The sequence below is a fragment of the Phasianus colchicus genome, chromosome 33 (genome assembly GCF_987193195.1).
Source record: "Phasianus colchicus chromosome 33, bPhaCol1.hap1.1, whole genome shotgun sequence".
Taxonomy (NCBI): domain Eukaryota; kingdom Metazoa; phylum Chordata; class Aves; order Galliformes; family Phasianidae; genus Phasianus; species Phasianus colchicus.
The window spans coordinates 1,838,844-1,858,201 of record NC_143468.1 but is presented as its reverse complement, the minus strand read 5'-3'; the positions used below and the strand labels follow the sequence as shown (position 1 = coordinate 1,858,201).

Below are 19,358 nucleotides of genomic sequence, written 5' to 3'. Positions count from 1 at the left end.
AGTGGTTTTGCCTCAGGCAGGGGGAGATGAAGGGGGGGGGAACGTCCCCTTCCTGCCCCATAAGTGCCCCCTTCCACAGCCCCCCAAGAACACACCAACACGGGGAGTTACAAACCCCCCCAGCTTTATTCCTGGGGGCTGCCTGTGCCCAAGGACCCACCTGGGGGTGGGGGGCAGAACAGAGGCCCCCCTGGCCCTGAGCTCCATCCAGGGCCCGAATGTCCATCCGTGTGTCCGTCAGAACACCTGAGGGTCCGTCCAGGTGCCCACACGGCGCGTTGCTGGATCTGGATGTCCGTCAGGGTGTCCACGTGTCACTTTTGTGACTCCATCCATCCGTGGGTCCGTCTACGCTCCCATCCCCGGCTCCATCCAGGGGGCCTCCGGGTGCCGGGGGTCCATCCGGGCGGGGGGGGTGGGGGCTCATTTGCCCCCCGCCATGATGCGGAGGTACTGGAGGGCGTTGCGGGCGGCGTGGGAGCGGGCGCCGTCGCGGGAGGGGGCAGCGCCGTGGCAGACGGTGGCCGGCTGCGTGGACAGCTCAACCAGGCATTGGTGCAGCCCGCTGAGACTGAGCGCATCTGAAGGGAGGGAAGAGGGGGGGCACAGCGTCACTGGGGGTCTGGATAGATGAAAAACTGAACGTGAGCCAGCAGGGTGTCCTTGCGGCTCGGGAAGCGAATGGGATCCTGGGCTCCATCAGCAGAGGGGTGGCCAGCAGGGACAGGGAGGTGATTGTCCCCCTCTGCTCTGCTCTTGTGAGGCCCCAGGGCTGGAGCCCCCAGGACAAGAAAGGCAGGGAGCTGCTGGAGAGGGGCCAGAGGAGCCACGAAGATGAGCAGGGCTGCAGCACCTCCCTATGAAGACAGGCTGAGGGAGCTGGGCTTGTTCAGCCTGCAGAAAAGAAGCTGCGGGGTGAATCATTGCAGCCTTCAGCACCTCAAGGGAGCCTGCAGACAGGAGGGGAATCAACTCTTTGAAAGGGTTGGTAACTGCAGGATGAGGGGATAAAAGGCTTGAAGTTTAGGGAGGGCGGATTTCAGCTGGATGTCAGGGGAAGTTGTTTGCTGTGAGTGGTGAGGTGCTGGAACAGCTGCCCAGAGAGGCTGTGGATGCCCCGTCCATCCCTGGAGGTGTTCGAGGCCAGGTTGGATGGAGCCTGGGCTGCCTGGTCTAGCATTAAATGTGGAAGTTGGTGGCCCTGCATGTGGCAGGGTTGGAGCTTCGTGATCCTTGAGCTCCCTTCCAACCCAACCATTCTGTGATTCTGTCACCCTGAGACCCCGAATCATCCCTCAGCCCACAGTTGGGGCACCCGCAGGTGGAGAATTGGGGTCCCTGAGCCCAGAGCTGGGACAGCACTGGGTGCAGGGGTGGGGTCTCACCGATGTCGAGGTAGCTGATGGCGAAGCTCTGCTCCTCAGACAGCTCCTGCAGCAGCGCGCAGGCGCCCGCACCCATGGGTGCCAACGGGTGGCTCCTCAGCTGCACAATCTTTTCGCCCGCGGAGTTACGCAGGGAGTCCCACGTGCAGCCTGGAGCGCGGCCCCGCAGCCCCTCCAGCCGAGGACCCGCCTGTGGGGAAGGGGCAGAGTGTGAGGAACCCCATTTTGGGGGAGATGGGGAGCAGAGGGATTGCAGGGACCCCCCCGTCAGGGCACCCTTGGGGACATGGGGGGCTCATGGAACTATAGGGACCCCCACATGGGGACACCCTTGGGGACATGGGGGGCTGAGGGACTACCAGGACCTCCATACATGGACACATTTGAGGTTGGAGGGGTTGGGGGGGTGCTCAGGAACTACAGGGACCCCATTCTGGGAACGATGTGGGGACACAGAGGTTCAGACCCCAGTGGTGCCCTCATGGGGACATTTGGGGGACAAAAGGGCACCCTGGGGGTCCCCCATGTGTGAGCAGTTGAGACGTGGGGGTGTTGGGAGCCCCAGGTAGGGCCCCCCTGGGTACACAAGGATTTGAGGACTGCAGGACACCCCCAACCTCCCAGAAACCCCAAATTCAGAGGGCATCCCCTACACTTCCACCTCCCCCAGCTTCAACCATTTGCATTCCCCTTGCCCTGAAACGGAGCACAGAGCCCCCAGTGCTCCCCCCCAACCCCCGGGTGGTCACCACGTGCCCCCCTCTCCCCCCCATACCATGCAGAACTGATCCTCTTCCACCTCAGCCTCGCTGCCCTCGCGTGGCTCCATGGGGACGTTGTGGATGCGCACCAACATCTTGGCGGCCGCGTTGCGCTTTGCCAGCTTCTTCGAGGTGCCACTGCCTGCAGGGGGGGGGACAGGGAGGGGGGACGACGACATGGGGGGCACAAGGGGGGTGAGCTGGGTGTCTCCCAGCCCCCCCCAAGTCGTGTCTGTACCCCACACTGTGCCCCACACACCGATCTCCACGAAGCGCTCCACGCGGCACGTCATGGTGAACTCCTTGCGGTGCGCCGGCCCCGACTCCTGTGTCACTGTGTATTCGGGCAGGCGCCAACCCTTCTGCACCACCAGCTCCTGGGGGGGGGCACGGCAAGGAAAAGAGGGGGGTCAGGGAGGGTACGGCCCCAAAACGGGGAGAAACGGCCCCAAAATGGGCAGCGGGGATGCGGGGAGAATGGGGGCAGCCGCCCTGAGAATAGGCACAAAATGGGGACAGGCGGCCCCAAAATGGGGATAGGTAACCCCAAAATGTCACAACCCCCCCCCTCCCCAATGGCACCACACCACACAAATGGGTGTGGGCACCCCCCCACACCCCAATGGCTCTCAACAGGAATGGCCAGTCTCCAAAATGGGTATGGGCACCCCCAAAATGGGGACAGCCACCCCCAAACACGGGCCCAACCGCACCCTAGAATGATCCCCAATAAGGACACCTCCCCCCATCCCCCCAAAACAACCCCCCCGAGCCCCAAAGCAGCCCCTGGGGAACCCCTCACCCACCTGCAGAGCCCCCACGGGGTTACACTCTGACTGAGGGGGGGGCACGGGCGCCTTCACCTCCAGGGGGGCACCCCTGTGTGGGGCAGAGGAGCACAACATGAGGAGGGCATCCAGGACCCCCTCACCTCCTGGCCAAGACCCCCAGTTTGAGGGGAGCCAGGAAGGGGTATCAGGGTGCTGGGAGCTGGGGGGGGGCTTGGTGCCCCCCACCCCCTGACCTGGGGGAAGATGGGGCCACAGCGGGGGCCGGGGGGGTGGCTGTGGGGCTGGGCTCTGCCAAGGGCTCTGAGGGGAAAGGAGAGCTTGGGAACAGAAGGTGACACGTTAACGCCCGAGCCGCACCCCCAGCCCCAAACCTCCCTCCAAATCCTAACAGGCACCCCAAGTTATCCCTGGACCCCCCCCCCTCCTCCAGGCATCCCCAGTTCTCTCGGCTCCCCCCAGAACAACCCTCAATGCTCCCACGAACCCCCAGACCCACCCAGAGCCTCTTAACCCCCCTCCCAGACAACCCCAACCCCCCCCGTCTTACCAAGTAGCCTCAATTCATACCCCTAAGCCCCCAACCCCTCACCCCAGTCACCCTGGATACCCCCAAATTCCCTTTGGGTGCCCCCTATCACTCTCCATGCACTCCAGAACCTCCCCAGTGCCCACCCCCGGGTACCCAAAACCCTTTCAGGTCACCCCAAAATCCCACCCAAAACCCCTGAGCCACCCCACGCTCCCTCCAGCCCCTCCCCTCAAAAGTTCCTCTGACCCCCAGCAGCCCCCCTGGGCTCCCAACCTGGGCTCCTCGGGGGCTCCGGGCTCCAGCATGTCCCCCCCCTTCAGCAACTTCAGAGCCACCTCTGCTGCTTTGTGCTTTGCTGCCTTCTTGCTGGGTCCCTGCCCTGGGGGGAGCAGAGGATGGGACAGCAGCTGAGTGGAGCGGGGGGCACCTGGGATGTTCCCCCCTCCCCCCCAAACTCCACAGAGCTCAAGAGATGGGGTGAGATGACTGAGGACCCCCCCCTCAAGTCTTGGGGAAAGTGAGGGTGATGGTGGGGGCTTCTAGACTGAGTGGTGAGGGGATGGGGGGGAGGGAAGGAGGGGGACACGAGTGCTGGGGTCAAGCACTGGGGTCTGTGGGAACCCCGAGTGTGAGGGTCATGGGGAGTCACCACCAGGATCCACTTTTGGGGCTACCAGAAGACCCCCCTCTTCTATAAAAGGATGCACTTTTAGGGTCTCTGGGGCTCCTTGAGGCACAGGCCAATGCCAGGTCCTCCAGGGATGCCCTCATATGTCCCCATAACTCCCAGGCATGGGGTTATGGGGGAATCTCACCCTCCAGACCCCGCTTTATAGGATCCCTCTACACTCCCCAGCCCACCCCACCCCAATCCTTGTCCCACAGCACCAAATCAAGGGAGATCCCTCCTGGCTCCCCTTTGCTATGGGATGCTGTGGGGGCACTGTGGGTTGCCGTGGGGGTTACCATGGGTTGAGTCACCTACAGGATCCACTTTTGGGGCTACCAGAAGACCCCTCTCTTCTATAAAAGGATGCACTTTTAGGGTCTCTGGGGCTCCTTGAGGCACAGCCCAATGCCAGGTCCTCCAGGGATGCCCCCATATGTCCCAGGCATGGGGTTATGGGGGAATCTCACCCCCCAGAACCCACTTTATAGGATCCCTCTACGCCCCCCAGCCCACCCCACCCCAACTCTTGTCCCACAGCACCAAATCAAGGGAGATCCCTCCTGCCTCCCCTTTGCTATGGGATGCTGTGGGGGCACTGTGGGTTGCCGTGGGGGTTACCACGGGTTGCTGTGGGGTGCCGTGGGGCACTGTGGGGTACTGTGGGGCACTCGAGGACCCACCAGTGCAGCTGACGTCGCCGACGGTGACACGGAAGGTGAAGTTGGGCTGGTGTGCCTGGCCCTCTGCCTTCAGCAGGTCGTAGCCCGGGGTGCGCCCTATGCGTGTGCCATATTCCTGAAGGAGGCTGATGGGGGTCTTCCCGGGGCTGGAGGCCAGCATCTGCTCCAGGCTGCGGACAGGGCTGCACCCCACGGTGAGATGGGAGGGGTTGTGGGGTGGGGGAATGGGGAGGGGGATGCAGGGACATGGGGATGGGGTGTGGGGTGGGGACAGGGGGATGGGGACGCAGGTGTGGGGATATAGAGAGGGGGAGATGGGGATGGAGGGTAGGGAAAAGGGGAGGGGGACAAGGGGATGGGATGTGGGGAGATGAGGAGGGGGATATGGGGGGAGGGACACGGGGATGGGGTGTGGGGTGGGGATGGGGACATCGGGAGGGAGGACAGAAGGATGGGCAAAAGGGGATGGGGGCATGGAGGGGGTGTGGGGAGGTGAGGAGGGGGATGTGGGGATGGGGTGTGGGGACACAGGGAGAGGGTGTGGGGTGGGAACAAGGGGATGCGGCCACGGGGATGCAGTATGGGGACACAGTATGGGGACACAGGGATGCAGTATGGGGACACAGGGATGCAGTATGGGGACACGGATGGGGTGGCACCACTGCAAGGGGTGGGGGGAGAGGGATGGGGTGGTGGTTAGGGTTAGGGTGTGGGGATGGCACTGCTATGTGGGGAGGGGACATCACAGAGAGGGGATGTGAAGTGGGGACAGGGACAGCAAGGATGGGGAGATGGGGGTTATGGGGGTTATGGGAGTATGGAGTTATGGGGGTTGAGGGGTTATAGGGGTATGGGGTTACGGAAGTTATGGGGTTATGGAGTTATGGGGTTATGGGGGTTGTGGGGTTATGGGGTTAGTTATGGGTGTTATGGAGTTATGGGGGTTATGGAGGGTACGGGGTTGTGGAGTTATGGGGTTATGGGGGTTATAGGGGTTATGGGGGTTGTGGGGGTTATGGGGGGTTATAGGGTTATAGGGTTATGGGGTTATGAAATTATGGGGGTTGTGGGGGTATGGAGTTATGGGGGTTATGGGGGTTGTGAGGTTATGGGGGTTATGAAATTAGTTATGGGGGTTATGGAGGGTATGGGGTTATGGAGTTATGGGGTTATGGAGTTATGGGGGTTGTGGGGTTATGGGGATAACACGGATGGGAACGTGAGGATGGAGCCGTTTGGGACAGGGATTTGGGGCCGGGGCTGTGGGGAGCACAGCGATGTTGGGGGGGAGAGGGGGGCAGACAGGGAGTGGGGGGGGGTCGGGGTCCGTAGGGAGGGGGGCGGCACACGGGGATGGGGGGGGGGGGGGGGCACGCAGGGCCGCAGCGTCCGCCGCCGCCGCCGCGCACCGCCAGGCCCCGAGCGGGCCCGGTGCCCCCGGGAGGGACGGAGGGGGCGGAGGAGGGGATGGGGGTCGCGGTCGGGGGGGGTCCCGGTGCCCCCCATACCTGGGGAAGCCGCCGCTCCGCCTGGCCCCGCCGCCCGCCCCCTCCTCGCTCATCCCCGCCGCGCTCCGAACGCCGCCGCCGCCACCTCCGCGCCGCCGGGGGGCGCTGCGCCGCGATGAGCTGCGGTGCGCGGGGGACGACGGGAAAGGGAGGGGCGGCGCGCGGGGGGCGATGGGAGGCGCAGTCCGCGCGGGGGGCGACGGGAAAGGAGCGGGGCGGGGCCGTCGTGGAGGGGTCACGTGGGGGGGGGAGGGGCCGTGCCCCAATTTCCCCCGGGGGGGGGGAGGGGAGGGGGAGGGGACAATGTGGGGACAGTGGGGGGTGTGGGGTCATGGGGAGAGATGGGGAAATGGGGAGCAGTGGGGGGATGGGGGGACACAGCGACAGTGAGTGGCAATGGGGACAATGGGGGCAGTGGGGGCAATGGGGGCAGTGGGGGCAGTGGGGGACAATGGGGGACAATGGGGGCAGTGGGGGCAGTGGGGGCAATGGGGGACAATGGGGGACAACACAGACCGATAGGAAGCAATGGGGGCAGTGGGGACAATGAGGGCAATGGGGGACAATGGGGGACAATGGGGGCAGTGGGGGCAATGGGGGACAATGGGGGACAATGGGACATGGGGGACAACACAGACTGATAGGAAGCAATGGGGGCAGTGGGGACAATGAGGGCAATGGGGGACAATGGGGACAATGGGGGCAGTGGGGGCAATGGGGAACAATGGGGACAATGGGACATGGGGGACAACACAGAGCCAATAGAAAGCAATGGGGGCAGTGGGGGCAATGGGGGCAATGGGGGCAGTGGGGGACAATGGGACATGGGGGACAACACAGACCAATAGGAAGCAATGGGGGGAGTGGGGGCAATGGGGACCAATGGGGACAATGGGAGAGACAGAGAGAATTGAGGCAGTGGGGCACACGGGGTCAGTGATGGACATGGGGACAATGATGGACGTTGGGGAGCAATGGGGACAGTGGGGATGTATGGCAGGGACAGAGAAGAAAACAAAAGCACAGAAGGGGGAGATGGGGACAGACGGACACGGGACAGACAGAGGAGAACTGGGACGTGGGGAGGTGATGGGAACAACGGGGACAGAGACCAACAGAAAAGGGGGGACAGGGAAATGGGGGACAATGGGGACGGGGATGGACAGGGAGCGAAGCGGGAGGGGGGGGGGGGTCACCGGATTGGGGTGGGACAGTGGGGATGGACAGCAGACGGGGACAGACAGACGGATGGACTGGGACCAGTGGGGCTCAGTGGATGGAGCCAGATGTGATGCAACGGGGACAGATGGACGGGGACAGACGGCACCCCGCAGGACAGAGGGACAGCGGGGATGGACAGGGAGCACCGGGGACAGACGGACACCCATAGGGAGCACTGGGACCAGACTGGGACCCCCGAGGGGTACGGGGGGAGCACAGGGGTGGGCACAGAAGTAGTTTGGGGGTCCCGGTGCCGGTTGGAGGGGACCTTTGGTGGGTCGGGGGGGGGGGTCCCGGTGCCCCCGTTATTATGTGAGGGGGATCCCAGGGGTTCTGGTACCGTTTTTGGGGATCCCAGGGGTCGCAGTGTCGACTGGAGGGGGTCGTGGGGCTGCAAAAAGCACCTGGGTGCTGGTATGGGGGGGCGGGTGGTGTCCCGGTGCCTCTATTGCAATTTTGAGGGGGGGTCCGTCTGCCCCCGGTACCGATCTGGGAGCATTGGGGGAACCAAATGCTGACTGGGGGAGCCCAGTACCGAGGGGGGGGGCGTCTCCGTGCCCCCAGTCCCGGCTTTGCGGGGTCCCGGTGCCAGTATTGGTGGGGCTCCCGATTCCCCCGGTACCGATTTTTTTTTTTGGGGGGGGGGGGGGATGATCCCGGTGCCCCCATTAAGAGTTTTGGTGGGGGGATCCCGGTTCTCCCCGGTCCCGGTTTCGTGGGGGTCCCGGTGCCGCTCAGGGGGGATCCCGGTCCGGGGGTGTCACCGGAGGATGGGGAAAGGGGGGGGGGTCCCGGTGCCGGTTCCGGTGCTCCCGGGGCGGGGCCGGGGCGGGGCCGAGCGCCGGGCGGGGCCGTTCGGAGCCGCTTCTCCCCCGACCGCGGCACCGGGTCCGGTACCGGCCCCGCCCGCACCGCCCCGACCCGGCCCGGCCCCGACCGCAGCGCTCCGAGGGCGGCAACGGAACCGGTACCGAGAATAACGGGAACGGCCGCGGAGCATCACCGGGAGAACGGGAACGGCCCCGCGGATAACGGAGAGCGGCACCGCCGGCGTCGGGAGCGCGCAGCGGCCGCGGGGCCGCGCATCCCGAGGTACTCACAGCACCGCGACGGGTGTTGAGGGGGGGGGGGGCACCGGGCCGGTACCGGGGATGGGGATGGAGGGGCGCGGGGCCTTTGCACACGCGCGTGCCCCCCCCCCCCCACATTGCACACGCGTGGGCGCTGCTGCTGCCGCCCCCCCCCCCCCCCAATTCCTCCTCGTGCACGCGTGGGATGCGCGCCCCCCCCCCCTCAGGTGCGCGTGCACCGCGCGTGGGAACCGCTCGTCCGTGTGTGTGCGGGGGGGGGGGGGGGGGCACAGCACCGCAACTCCCCCCGCTTTGCACACGCGCGTGCACCCCTGCACGACGGTTCACCCCACCAGGCCGCTTGCACGAGCGTGTGCCCCCACGGCCCTTCCGCGCTCCTTGCATCCGCCGTGTCGCGATAAGGCGCTCTGTCGCGATATTCCGCACCGCCATGGGTAGCGCGGGGGCGCTCCTTCTCCCCCTTCCTCCCCCATCTCCGCTCTATCGCGACACGGGCCTGGCGCTAACGTATGTCGCGACAGAACCCCCTCCCCCCACCCCCACCTTGGGCTCTGCCTCAGTTTCCCTTATGCGGGGACCCCCGTGGAGGGGGGTGAGGGGGGGGGGGCATCTCCTCCCTCTCCCCGCGCCGCCATGACGTCACCGCGTGACGCGATGGCCCCACGGGGGGGGGGGGGGGCGGGGCGGCACCTGGCGGGGAGGGGCCCCCCCTGACCCCCCTGACCCCCCCCCCCCATCCCGGGGTCCCCGAGGTGAAACCCCGCCCCCCCCCCGTGACTCACCCCCCCCCCCCCTTCACCTAAATTTAGGGATGACCTCATCCGCTCGCGGCGCTGTTGCCATAGCAACGCCCCCCCCCCCCCCCCAAATTCAGGGGGCGGAGCCTTCCCAACACCCCCCACCCCGATAGGAGCTGAGCCCCCCCCCCCTTCCCCTCCCAGCCTCAGTTTCCCCCCTCGTGCACACCTTTGCACACCCGTGCACGTGTGCGAGGGGCTGCGCGCGCACTGCAGGCACCGCACGGGGATGGGGTGCAGGCGTTGTGCAAAGGGTTTGCACACGTCGGTGCAAGGGGTTTGCACAACATGGGGGGGCTGCAGGGGGGGTGCAGGCTCATGCATTGGTGCAGGAGATGCACGCTGGTGCAGGGACGCGGGTGCGTGCAACGGGTTGCACGTGGAGCGCGGGGGTCTTGCACAGTGGTGCACGTGGGTGCACACGTGGGTGTAAAGGTGCACGTGGGGGCTGGAGATGCGGACGAGCGCCGAGGCGCGTGCAGGGGGTGCACACCAGGTGTGCAGGGTGCTGCTGAACGTGTGAGGCTGCACGCAGGTGTGAGCAGTGTTGGTGCACACGCTGGGCTGCCTGACCGTGCAGGGGGTTGCCTGGGGTGCAGGGTGCACGGGTGTGCAAATGATGGGGGGCAGAGGGGTGCAGGTGCGTGCCAAGGGGGCTGCAGGTGCAAAGGATGGGGGTGCTGGTGTGTGCCAGGGGGTCTGCAAGTGCAAAGGCTGGGGTGCAGGTGGGTGCAGGTGCATGCCAGGGGGTCTGCAGGTGCAAAGGATGGGGTGCAGGTGTGTGCCAGGGGGGGCTGCAAGTGCAAAGGATGGGGTGCAGGTGGCTGCAGGTGCGTGCCGGGGAGGTTGCAAGTGCAAAGAATGGGGTGCAGGTGGGTGCCAAGGGGGCTGCAGGTGCAAGGATGGGGTGCAGGTGCGTGCCGGGGGGGCTGCAAGTGCAAAGGATGGGGTGCAGGTGGGTGCATGTGCATGCCAGGGGGTCTGCAAGTGCAAAGGCTTGGGTGCAGGTGGCTGCAGGTGCATGTCGGGGGGGCTGCAGGTGCAAAGGATGGGGTGCAGGTGGGTGCGAGGGGGGGCTGCAGGTGCAACAAATGGGGTGCATGTGCGTGCCAGGGGGTCTGCAAGTGCAAAGGATGGGGTGCAGGTGGGTGCAGGTGCATGCCAAGGGGGGGCTGCAGGTGCAAGGATGGGGTGCAGGTGGGTGCAAGGGGGGGCTGGAGGTTTAAAGGATGGGGTGCAGGTGGGTGCAGGTTGGTGCGAGGGGGAGCTGCATGTGCAAAGGATGGGGTGCAGGTGGGTGTGAGGGGGGGCTGCAAGTGCAAAGGATGGGGTGCAGGTGCGTGCCAGGGGGGGCTGGAGGTTTAAAGGCTGGGGTGCAGGTGGGTGCAGGTTGGTGCGAGGGGGAGCTGCATGTGCAAAGGATGGGTGCAGGTGGGTGCAGGTACATGCCAAGGGGGGGCTGCAGGTGCAAAGGCTGGGGTGCAGGTGGGTGCAAGAATGCAGGTGGGTGCGAGGAGCAGGGGGAGGGGGGGGGTTGCAGAGGGGTGCAGATGCACATAACGGGGTGCACAGCCACCCTCCCCCCTCCCCAGGCCATGGCCTGCCTGCACGAGACACGGACGCCCTCCCCATCGCTGGCGGTGGCCTCGGAGGGGACCCCGGAGCAGGAATTGACCCCCACGCAGTGCGCCCTGAGGGAAGGACCCCCCCCCATCCCCGCAGCCCCCGACGCCTGGCCCCGCCGCGGACCCCCCCGTGCTGCAGAATCCGGAGCTGCGGGGCCGCTGGCGGCGGATGGGGCTCATCTGCGGTGCCAGGCGGCGGGGGGGTTCCTGGAGGGGCTCTTCGGGTGCCTGAAACCCGTGTGGAGTATGATTGGAAAGGCTTACAGCGCCGAGCACAAACACCAGGCCGAGGGTGAGGAGCTGGGGGTGCTGCGGGGATGGGGGGTGGGGTGGGGATGGGGGGTGCGATGGGGGTCAGGGGATGCGATGGGGCGGGGAGGATTCAGTGATAAGGGTGCAATGGGGTTGGGGTTGCAATAAGGATGCAATGGGGTTGGGGTTGCAGTAGGATGCAGTGGGGTTGGGGTTGCAGTAGGGATGCAGTGGGAATGCAATAAGGGTGCAGTGGGGTTGGGGTTGCAGAAGGGAAGCAGTGGGGTTAGGAGGATGCAGTGGGGTTGCAATAAGGATGCAACGAGGTTGGGGTTGCAGTAGGATGCACTGGGGTTAGGAGGATGCAATGGGGCTGGGAGAATTCAGTGATAAGGGTGCAATGGGGTTGGGGTTGCAATGAGGGTGCAGTGGGGTTAGGAGGATGCAGTGGGGTTGGGGTTGCAATAAGGATGCAGTGGGGTTGGGGTTGCAGTAGGATGCAGTGGGAATGCAATAAGGGTGCAATGGGGTTGGGGTTGCAGAAGGGAAGCAGTGGGGTTAGGAGGATGCAGTGGGGTTGGGGTTGCAATAAGGATGCAGTGAGGTTGGGGTTGCAGTAGGGATGCAGTGGGGTTAGGAAGGTGCAGTGGGGTTGGGGTTGCATTAAGGATGCGTTGGGGTTGCAATAGGGATGCAGTGGGGTTGGCAATAGGGGTGCATTGGGTTGGCTATAAGGGTGCATTGGAGTTGCAATAAGGATGCAATGGGGTTGGGGTTCCAGTAGGGATGCAGTGGGGTTGCAATAGGGATGCAGTGGGGTTGCAATAGGAATGCAGTGGGAGTGGCTATAAGGGTGCATTGGGTTGGCAATAAGGGTGCAATGAGGTTGCAATAGGGATGCAATGGGGTTGCAACGAGGGTGCAGTGGGGTTGCAATAAGGATGCAATGTGGTTGGGGTTGCAGTAGGGATGCAGTGGGGTTAGGAGGATGCAGTGGGGTTGTGATTGCAATAGGGATGCAGTGGGGTTGCAATAAGGGTGCAGTGGGGTTGCAGTAGGGATGATGTGGGGTTGCAATAAGGGTGCATTAGGGTTGCAGTAGGGATGCAGTGGGGTTGCAATAAGGGTGCAGTGGGGTTGCAATAAGGGTGCAGTGGGGTTGCAATAAGGGTGCAGTGGGGCTGTGGGGAGCGCAGCGGGGAAGGGGCGCAGCGGAGCAGTGGAGGTGCCCGCAGACCCCTGGGAGGTGCCGTTCGAGGAGATCCTGGACCTGCAGTGGGTGGGCAGCGGTGCGCAGGGTGCCGTTTTCCTGGGCCGTTTCCACGGCGAGGAGGTGGCGGTGAAAAAGGTGCGGGACCTGAAGGAGACCGACATAAAGCACCTGCGCAAACTGAAACACCCCAACATCATCACCTTCAAGTGAGCGGGGGGCACGGCACAACGTGGGGGGGGTGTGGGCATGGAGATGGGTTATGGGTGGGAGATAGCATGGGGATGGAGACGGCATGGGGTGCGACATGGGTATGGGGTGGGAGATGCTGTGAGTATGGGTGCAGAATGGGGAAGGGACACGGGTACGGGGTGGGAGACAGCACGGGGGTGGAGACAGCATGGGGTGTGGGGGACAGCATGGGTATGGTCACGGTGTGGGGCATGCAGCATGGGGAACACAGCATGGACATTGCATGGAGCACGGAACGCAGCACGGACGCGGCGTGGGCATGGAGAACACCGTGGATGTGGCATGGGGGCATGGCATGGCATGGACACAGCGTGGACACCACACGGGCATGGAGAGTGTTGTGGACATGGGCATGGACACAGCATGGTCAGACCATGGGTATGGCTTCTTGGGGGACACTGGGGCACGGTGTGGGCACAGACACGGGGCCACGGACACAACGTGTGCATGGGGAGCACCAACACAGCATGGCCCCGTGTGTGGCACAGAGCAGGGGGCACACTGGTGATGGGGAGAGGGGAGGGACACAAATGGGTGCCCAGTGCTGTTGGGTGCTGGAATGCAGGTGGGTTGGCACCGACCCCAACGGGTGCCGCAGTCATGATGGCACCCCAGCACCCACAGGCACCGGGTGCAGCCAGGTGCCCCCACAACAACGGGTGCCCCCACAACAACAGTGGGTGCTGCGCTGACGGTGCCCTGTGCCAGCAGGGGTGTGTGCACCCAGGCGCCCTGCTACTGCATCATCATGGAGTTCTGCGCCCAAGGCCAGCTCTACGAGGTGCTGCGTGCTGGGCGCAAGGTCACCCCTTCTCTCCTGGTGGATTGGTCCATGGGCATCGCCGGCGGCATGAACTACCTGCACCTCCACAAGATCATCCACCGTGACCTCAAGTCACCCAAGTGAGCGGGGATGGGGGCTCAGTGAGCGCCTCTGGGTGCTGGGTGGGTGCTGGGTGGGTGGGTGCTGCTGGTGGAGGCACACGGTGGTGCCAAAGCTTTGGTGGTACAGATGTGTGTCCATGGTGGTGACTTGGCCATAGCAGTGCTGTGCCCCAGTGTCCATGGCGTTGACATGTCCATGGTGGTGCCACGTCCATGGTGGTGCCACGTCCACGGTGGTGCCATATCCATGACATTGACATATCCATGACATTGACATATCCATGACATTGACATATCCACGGTGATTCTGTGTCCATGTTGGTGCCACGTCCATGGTGATGCCATGTCCACAATGTCCATAGTTGTGCCCAACCCCATGGCAGTGGCAAGACCACGACAACGCGGTGTTCCGTGATGGTGCCATGCCCATGGCAATGCCATGTCCATAATGTTGCCATGCCCGTGGTGGTGCCATGCCCATGGCAGTGGCATTCCCACAATGGGATGTGCCCATGGTGATGCCACCCCTGTGCCCCTGGTGTGACGCTGAGTGGCTGCCCCCCAGCATGCTCATCACCTACGACGACGTGGTGAAGATCTCAGACTTTGGCACCTCCAAGGAGCTCATTGACAAGAGCACCAAGATGTCCTTTGCTGGCACGGTGGCCTGGATGGCACCTGAGGTCATCCGCAATGAGCCTGTCTCTGAGAAGGTCGACATCTGGTGAGGGCATGGGGACAGCGGGGACCTGGGGAGCAGCAGGGAGCCGTGGTGGCATCGGGTGCACAGTGGCACTGGGTCTACTGGGAGTCAATGGGAATGCACTGGGAGCATCGAGGGTAATAGGAGGGGGGGAACGCAGGGGGGTAACCTCAGGGACACTGCGGGTGATTGGGGATGGGGACACGGAGGGGGACATTGCAGGGATTGGGGGCGTTAAGGAGGGATGGGGGGCAGCCTGGGCAGAGGTGGGGGGAGGGAACAATGGAGACGGGGGTTCCCATGGGTGACGCTGCACCCAGGTCTTTCGGGGTGGTGCTGTGGGAGCTGCTGACGGGTGAGATCCCCTACAAGGACGTGGACTCCTCAGCCATCATCTGGGGGGTGGGCAGCAACAGCCTTCACCTGCCCGTCCCCTCCGGCTGCCCCGATGGCTTCAAGGTGCTGCTGCGGCAGTGCTGGTGAGCGCACTGGGGGGTGGGGGGGGGAACACAGCTGTGGGGTGTGTGGCACAGAATGGGGGCACAGAGGGGGGATGCAATGTGGGGATGCTCCATGGGGACACATTGTGAGGACATGCGGGGAAACCCCGTGGGCACGACGCATAGTGGCACCCCCTGGGAGCACCCGTGGCTTTGGGTGGGGGGATCCTAGCCACAGGGAACCCCACCATGGACCCCCACCTTAGGGACCCCCATGAGAGACCTTCCACTGTCACCTCGATGTGGGGAACCCCATCACAGGGACCCCCGCCCTGCCTGCCCGTCCCGTTGTTTGTGGGACATCCCCATGGGTGAGCCATGCTGTCGGGAGCCATTCCCCCCACCCGTGGTCCCAAAAAGCCCCCAGCTTCGTACTGCCCCCCCCCCCAGGAACAGCAAACCCCGGAACCGGCCGTCCTTCCGGCAGATCCTGCTGCACCTCGACATCGCCTCCGCCGACGTCCTCTCCACCCCACAGGAGACCTACTTCAAATCCCAGGTACCTGACCCACAGCCCCATGGGGACACCCAGCTCCACGGGGACACCCAGCTCCATGGGGACACCGGGATCCGTGGGGGGACCCATCACCCCAGTACCATCTAGGACATCCAGGGACCCCCAAACCCCACACTTCACATCTCAGGGGTGGTGCTGGGGGGTCTCTGGTGCCTGCAGCTGGGGGAATCCATGCCTAGTACGTCCCAGTGCTTGGGGTGGTCACACCCAGTACGTCCCAGTGCTCAGGGGATCCATGCCCAGTGCATCCCAGTATATCCCAGTACATCCCAGTACATCCCAGTGCCCGGTGCTGCAGGCGGAGTGGCGTGAGGAGGTGAAGCTGCACTTTGAGAAGATCAAATCGGAGGGGACGTGTCTGCACCGCCTGGAGGAGGAGCTCATCAACCGGCGGCGAGAGGAGCTGCGGTGCGGGGCTGGAGGGATGGGTGGGGGGTCATAGGGACATGAGGATGGGAGGATGGGGAGACATGGCAAGGAGCATGGGGATGGGGGGACGTGGGAACAGGGGGAGTGGGGAATGGGGAGTAATGGGGACGTGGAGATGGGGGGGTCAGTGGGTTTGGGGGGTGTTGGGACACAGGGGCGCCTTTGGGGACCCACAGTGGTGCAGTTGGGTGCCATGGGGGTGTGATGGGGCAGCAGAGGGTGCCACGAGCTGTCAGTGGGGTTGCATGGGGTGTGATGGGGTGATGCTGTGGGGCGCCATAGGGTGCCATGGGGTGCCCACACCAAGCAGGCACGCGTTGGACATCCGGGAGCACTACGAGCGCAAACTGGAGCGTGCCAACAACCTGTACATGGAGCTGAGTGCCCTCATGCTGCAGCTGGAGCTGAAGGAGAAGGAGCTGCTCCGGTGAGTGGGAGCAGCACCCAGGGGGATCCCTGCCCACCCCATGGCCACCCCATGGCCTTCACCAACCTTATATGCACCCCATGGTCCCCCTGTGGTCATGGCCACCCCTACACCCGCTCTGTTTCCATCCCACAGTAATGGCTATTCTTGTGTCTATGACCACCCCTATGCCACCCATATGGCCACCCCACAGTCATGGCCAACCCTACACCCATCCCACATCCACGATCACCTTTATCCCACCCCCACAACCACCTCTGCCTCACTTCGAACCTTTCCCCATCCCATAACCATCACCCCAACCCCATGCTTGCCCCTGGGGGAGGACTGATGCCCCCCCATGTGTGGTCCCATGACCCCATCCAGGAGAGAGCAAGCTCTGGAGAAGCGCTACCCCGGGCTCTTCAAACCACGGGCGCCGCGGGGGCTGCTGCATGGGAACGCCGTGGAGACCCTCATCAAGAAGCGCAACGTCCCCCAAAAGCTCTCACCCCACAGCAAGCGGTGCGTGGGGGTCCTGGGATGGGGGGGATCCAGGTTTTTGAGGGGGCTTTGGAGGGGGGTCGTGTGTGAGGTGTCCTGGTTTTTGAGTAGGGGGCTTTGAGGGGTGTCAGATATATGGGGTGGTCACCAAGGGGAGATGGATGTGTGGGACTTGAGGGCATTGGGGTCCCTTGGGGGGGGTCTCATAGGTGTGCGATGCCCATTGCGGGGGGGATATTTTGGGGACGAGGGGACGTGGATCCATGGGGAAAAGGGACACGTATGTATGTGGGGGGGGTCTTCTTTATGGCTGGAGTCCTTGGGGGTGGGGGTCTGGGCTCCCTTGGTCCTTTTGGGTCCTGGGGGTGCGCTCTCTGGGGGTGTCCCCATTGGCGTGAGGCTATTTGGGGACGCACCCCCCCCCCCAGGCTCTCCCCCTGCTCATTGGAGTTGGGGGTCTCCATGTCCCCATGTCCCCCCCACAGCCCCGACATCCTGAAGCCGGAGGTGCTGCTCCCCAAACTGGACGCAGCCATGGCGCAGGTGGCCCTTCCAGGCTGTCCCAAAGGCCCCCCCTCTCCAGGACGCAGCCGCAGAGCCAAAGGACGACACCGCAAAGGGGGGTCCCGGGGGGGCTGCGGTGAACCCGGCCCCGAAGCTGGACCCCCCAGAGGGCTGCCCGGACCCCCCTCATCCACCGCTGGCCCCGACCTCCTGGGGGGCACTTTGGAAGCTGCGGGGGCCCCCCCGGTAGCAGAACCCGATTTGGGGTCTGGGGGGGCGGTGGGCACCCAGGGAAGCCCCCCAGCGCAGCCCCCCACAGCTGGGGACAGCGAGAGGGACAGTGGTGCTGCTCGGGGGGGGCGAGGGGGGGCCGGGCAGCACCTGACCCCCGCGGCAATGCTGTACCGTGCAGCCGTGACACGGGGACAGGTGAGTGGCTTTGGGGGAAGGAGTGACCCTCCTGGGGTTCGGGGGGAGGGGGGGGGAATAGGGACCTTGGGAGCAGCTGTGGGACCCCCGGTTTCCCCCTCTGTGCCCCCAGAAGCGGGGGGTGTCGTCGGAGGAGGAGGAGGGAGAAGTGGACAGCGAAGTGGAACTGCCGCTGCGGCAGAGGTGGGTGCAGAGGGGGGGGGGTCTTGGATGGGGATCTGTGGGTGCTGGGGGGGGGGGGGGAGGGTCCGTGAGCGCTCAGACCCCCAGGAGGGCTGCTGTGGGGGGACTATGAGTGCTCAGACCCCCACCCCTCCACAGAATGAGTTGTTGGGGGGTTTGTGTGTGATGGATGCTGGGGTGTTGGGGAGGGGGGGGTCCATACCCATCTCCTCACTTCCCCCCCCCAGGTGGCCCCCGGGTATGACCAAACGGCAGTCGCTGTCGACCTTCAGCTCGGAGAATTTCTCGGACGGGGATGGGGACGGGGATGGGGATGAGGGGCACACGAGCGAACCCTCCCACAGCGCCACCCCCGACGTGGGCAGCACCAACACGGACGAACGCCCCGACGATCGCTCCGAGGATTTACTTTCGCAGGGCTCCGAGATCCCCCTGGATGCCGCCCCCCCCGAGGGTCGTCGGCACGGGGGAGGCAGCCCCAAGGTGATGTGACTCCCCCACCTCCTACCCCAGCCGTGGGTTTGACCCAAATGGGTGTGGGAGGGGAGGGGGTCCTTTGGGAATGGGTGATGTGGGGGGCTTCTCCATATCCCCCCTCCCCCCCCAGGGGTGGTTATGGGGTGGATGTGGGGAGGGGTCACCACTGAAGTGGGTGGATATGAGGAGGGGTCACCATAAATGAGTTGAACAGCGAGAGGGGCCCCGAAGATGTGTGCAAATAGGGAGGGGTACCTAAAAGGATGGGGAAATATGGGGAGGGGTCTCTGAACCAATGGGTGGTTATGGGGAGGGGTCCCCACAGAGATGTGATCCCCCAGAATGAGGTGTTATAGGGGAGGGGTCTTCATACCACGGGTGGAGACACAGTTTACCTCTCTGGGTAAAGCATCATTGCGAGGGGGGGCTGCCCCCTCCCCAAGGTCAAATCCCACAGGATGAGGGACCCCAAAAGCAACTCAGAGAGGGGGGTGGGTTCCCCCAAAGCCCCCATTTACAGCTGTGGGGTGGAGGAGGGCTCTGAGGGACCCCCATCCTTCCCCCCCAGGTCTCGGAGGACTCTGACTGCGACAGCGCAGAACTGGACCATTCGGGCAGCGCAGAGGGACCCCCCCGGCCTACAGCCCCCCCCGGCCTGTGACTTGCACCCCCCCCGACCCCCCCCCTGCACACACACACACACCTCCCTTCCCCCCCCACACACCACCACCACTTGTACAGCCCCAAATATTTATATAAATATTTATCGATCTCTACAGAACTCTGTGCTGTCTCTGTCCCTGGGGGGGGGGGTGGGTAAAAAGGTGGGGGGGGGGGTCTGTCCCCTTTTTGTGTAGGTCACACTGTAAGGGGAGGGAGGGGAGAACAGGGAGGGGCCCACCCCCTTTTTGTTTGTGTAGGACCTACTGTAAGGGGGTGGAATGGGGAGAGAAGGCAGCTTATCCCAAAGGGGTGGGCAGAACTGTAGGGTGGGGGCACAGTAGGATAACTCCTCACTTGGGGGGGGGGGGAAATAGGGCAGACAACAG

The 19,358-nt window shown here is 64.4% G+C and overlaps 2 protein-coding genes across 4 annotated transcripts; one reads left to right on the top strand and one right to left on the bottom strand.

The window, feature by feature from the left end:
* Nucleotides 1-107: 107 nt before the first annotated feature.
* TARBP2 (TARBP2 subunit of RISC loading complex) lies at nt 108-6,447 on the bottom strand. The gene is made up of 9 exons (XM_090128444.1): nt 6,325-6,447; nt 4,817-4,998; nt 3,740-3,845; nt 3,171-3,254; nt 2,953-3,025; nt 2,406-2,523; nt 2,161-2,288; nt 1,386-1,575; nt 108-581 (listed from the first exon to the last, which is right to left on the bottom strand). Exons 1-9 carry the CDS (start codon nt 6,375-6,377, stop codon nt 424-426), a joined length of 1,092 nt encoding a protein of 363 aa, XP_089984570.1. The 5' UTR covers nt 6,378-6,447; the 3' UTR covers nt 108-423.
* A 1,945-nt stretch (nt 6,448-8,392) lies between these two features.
* Nucleotides 8,393-19,029, top strand: MAP3K12 (mitogen-activated protein kinase kinase kinase 12). Of its 3 annotated transcripts, none has more exons than XM_090128405.1 (14): nt 8,393-8,637; nt 11,026-11,350; nt 12,970-13,150; nt 13,484-13,675; nt 14,223-14,381; nt 14,681-14,839; nt 15,251-15,359; nt 15,676-15,785; nt 16,117-16,233; nt 16,600-16,737; nt 17,202-17,649; nt 17,762-17,832; nt 18,060-18,315; nt 18,878-19,029. In XM_090128405.1, exons 2-14 carry the CDS (start codon nt 11,029-11,031, stop codon nt 18,968-18,970), a joined length of 2,355 nt encoding a protein of 784 aa, XP_089984531.1. In that variant the 5' UTR covers nt 8,393-8,637; nt 11,026-11,028; the 3' UTR covers nt 18,971-19,029. The 3 variants fall into 3 exon arrangements, with proteins under 3 accessions (XP_089984531.1, XP_089984530.1, XP_089984532.1); XM_090128404.1 differs by lacking the exon at nt 12,970-13,150 and adding an exon at nt 12,546-12,729; XM_090128406.1 differs by lacking the exons at nt 8,393-8,637; nt 11,026-11,350 and adding an exon at nt 11,442-12,729.
* The last annotated feature ends 329 nt before the right edge of the window (nt 19,030-19,358 follow it).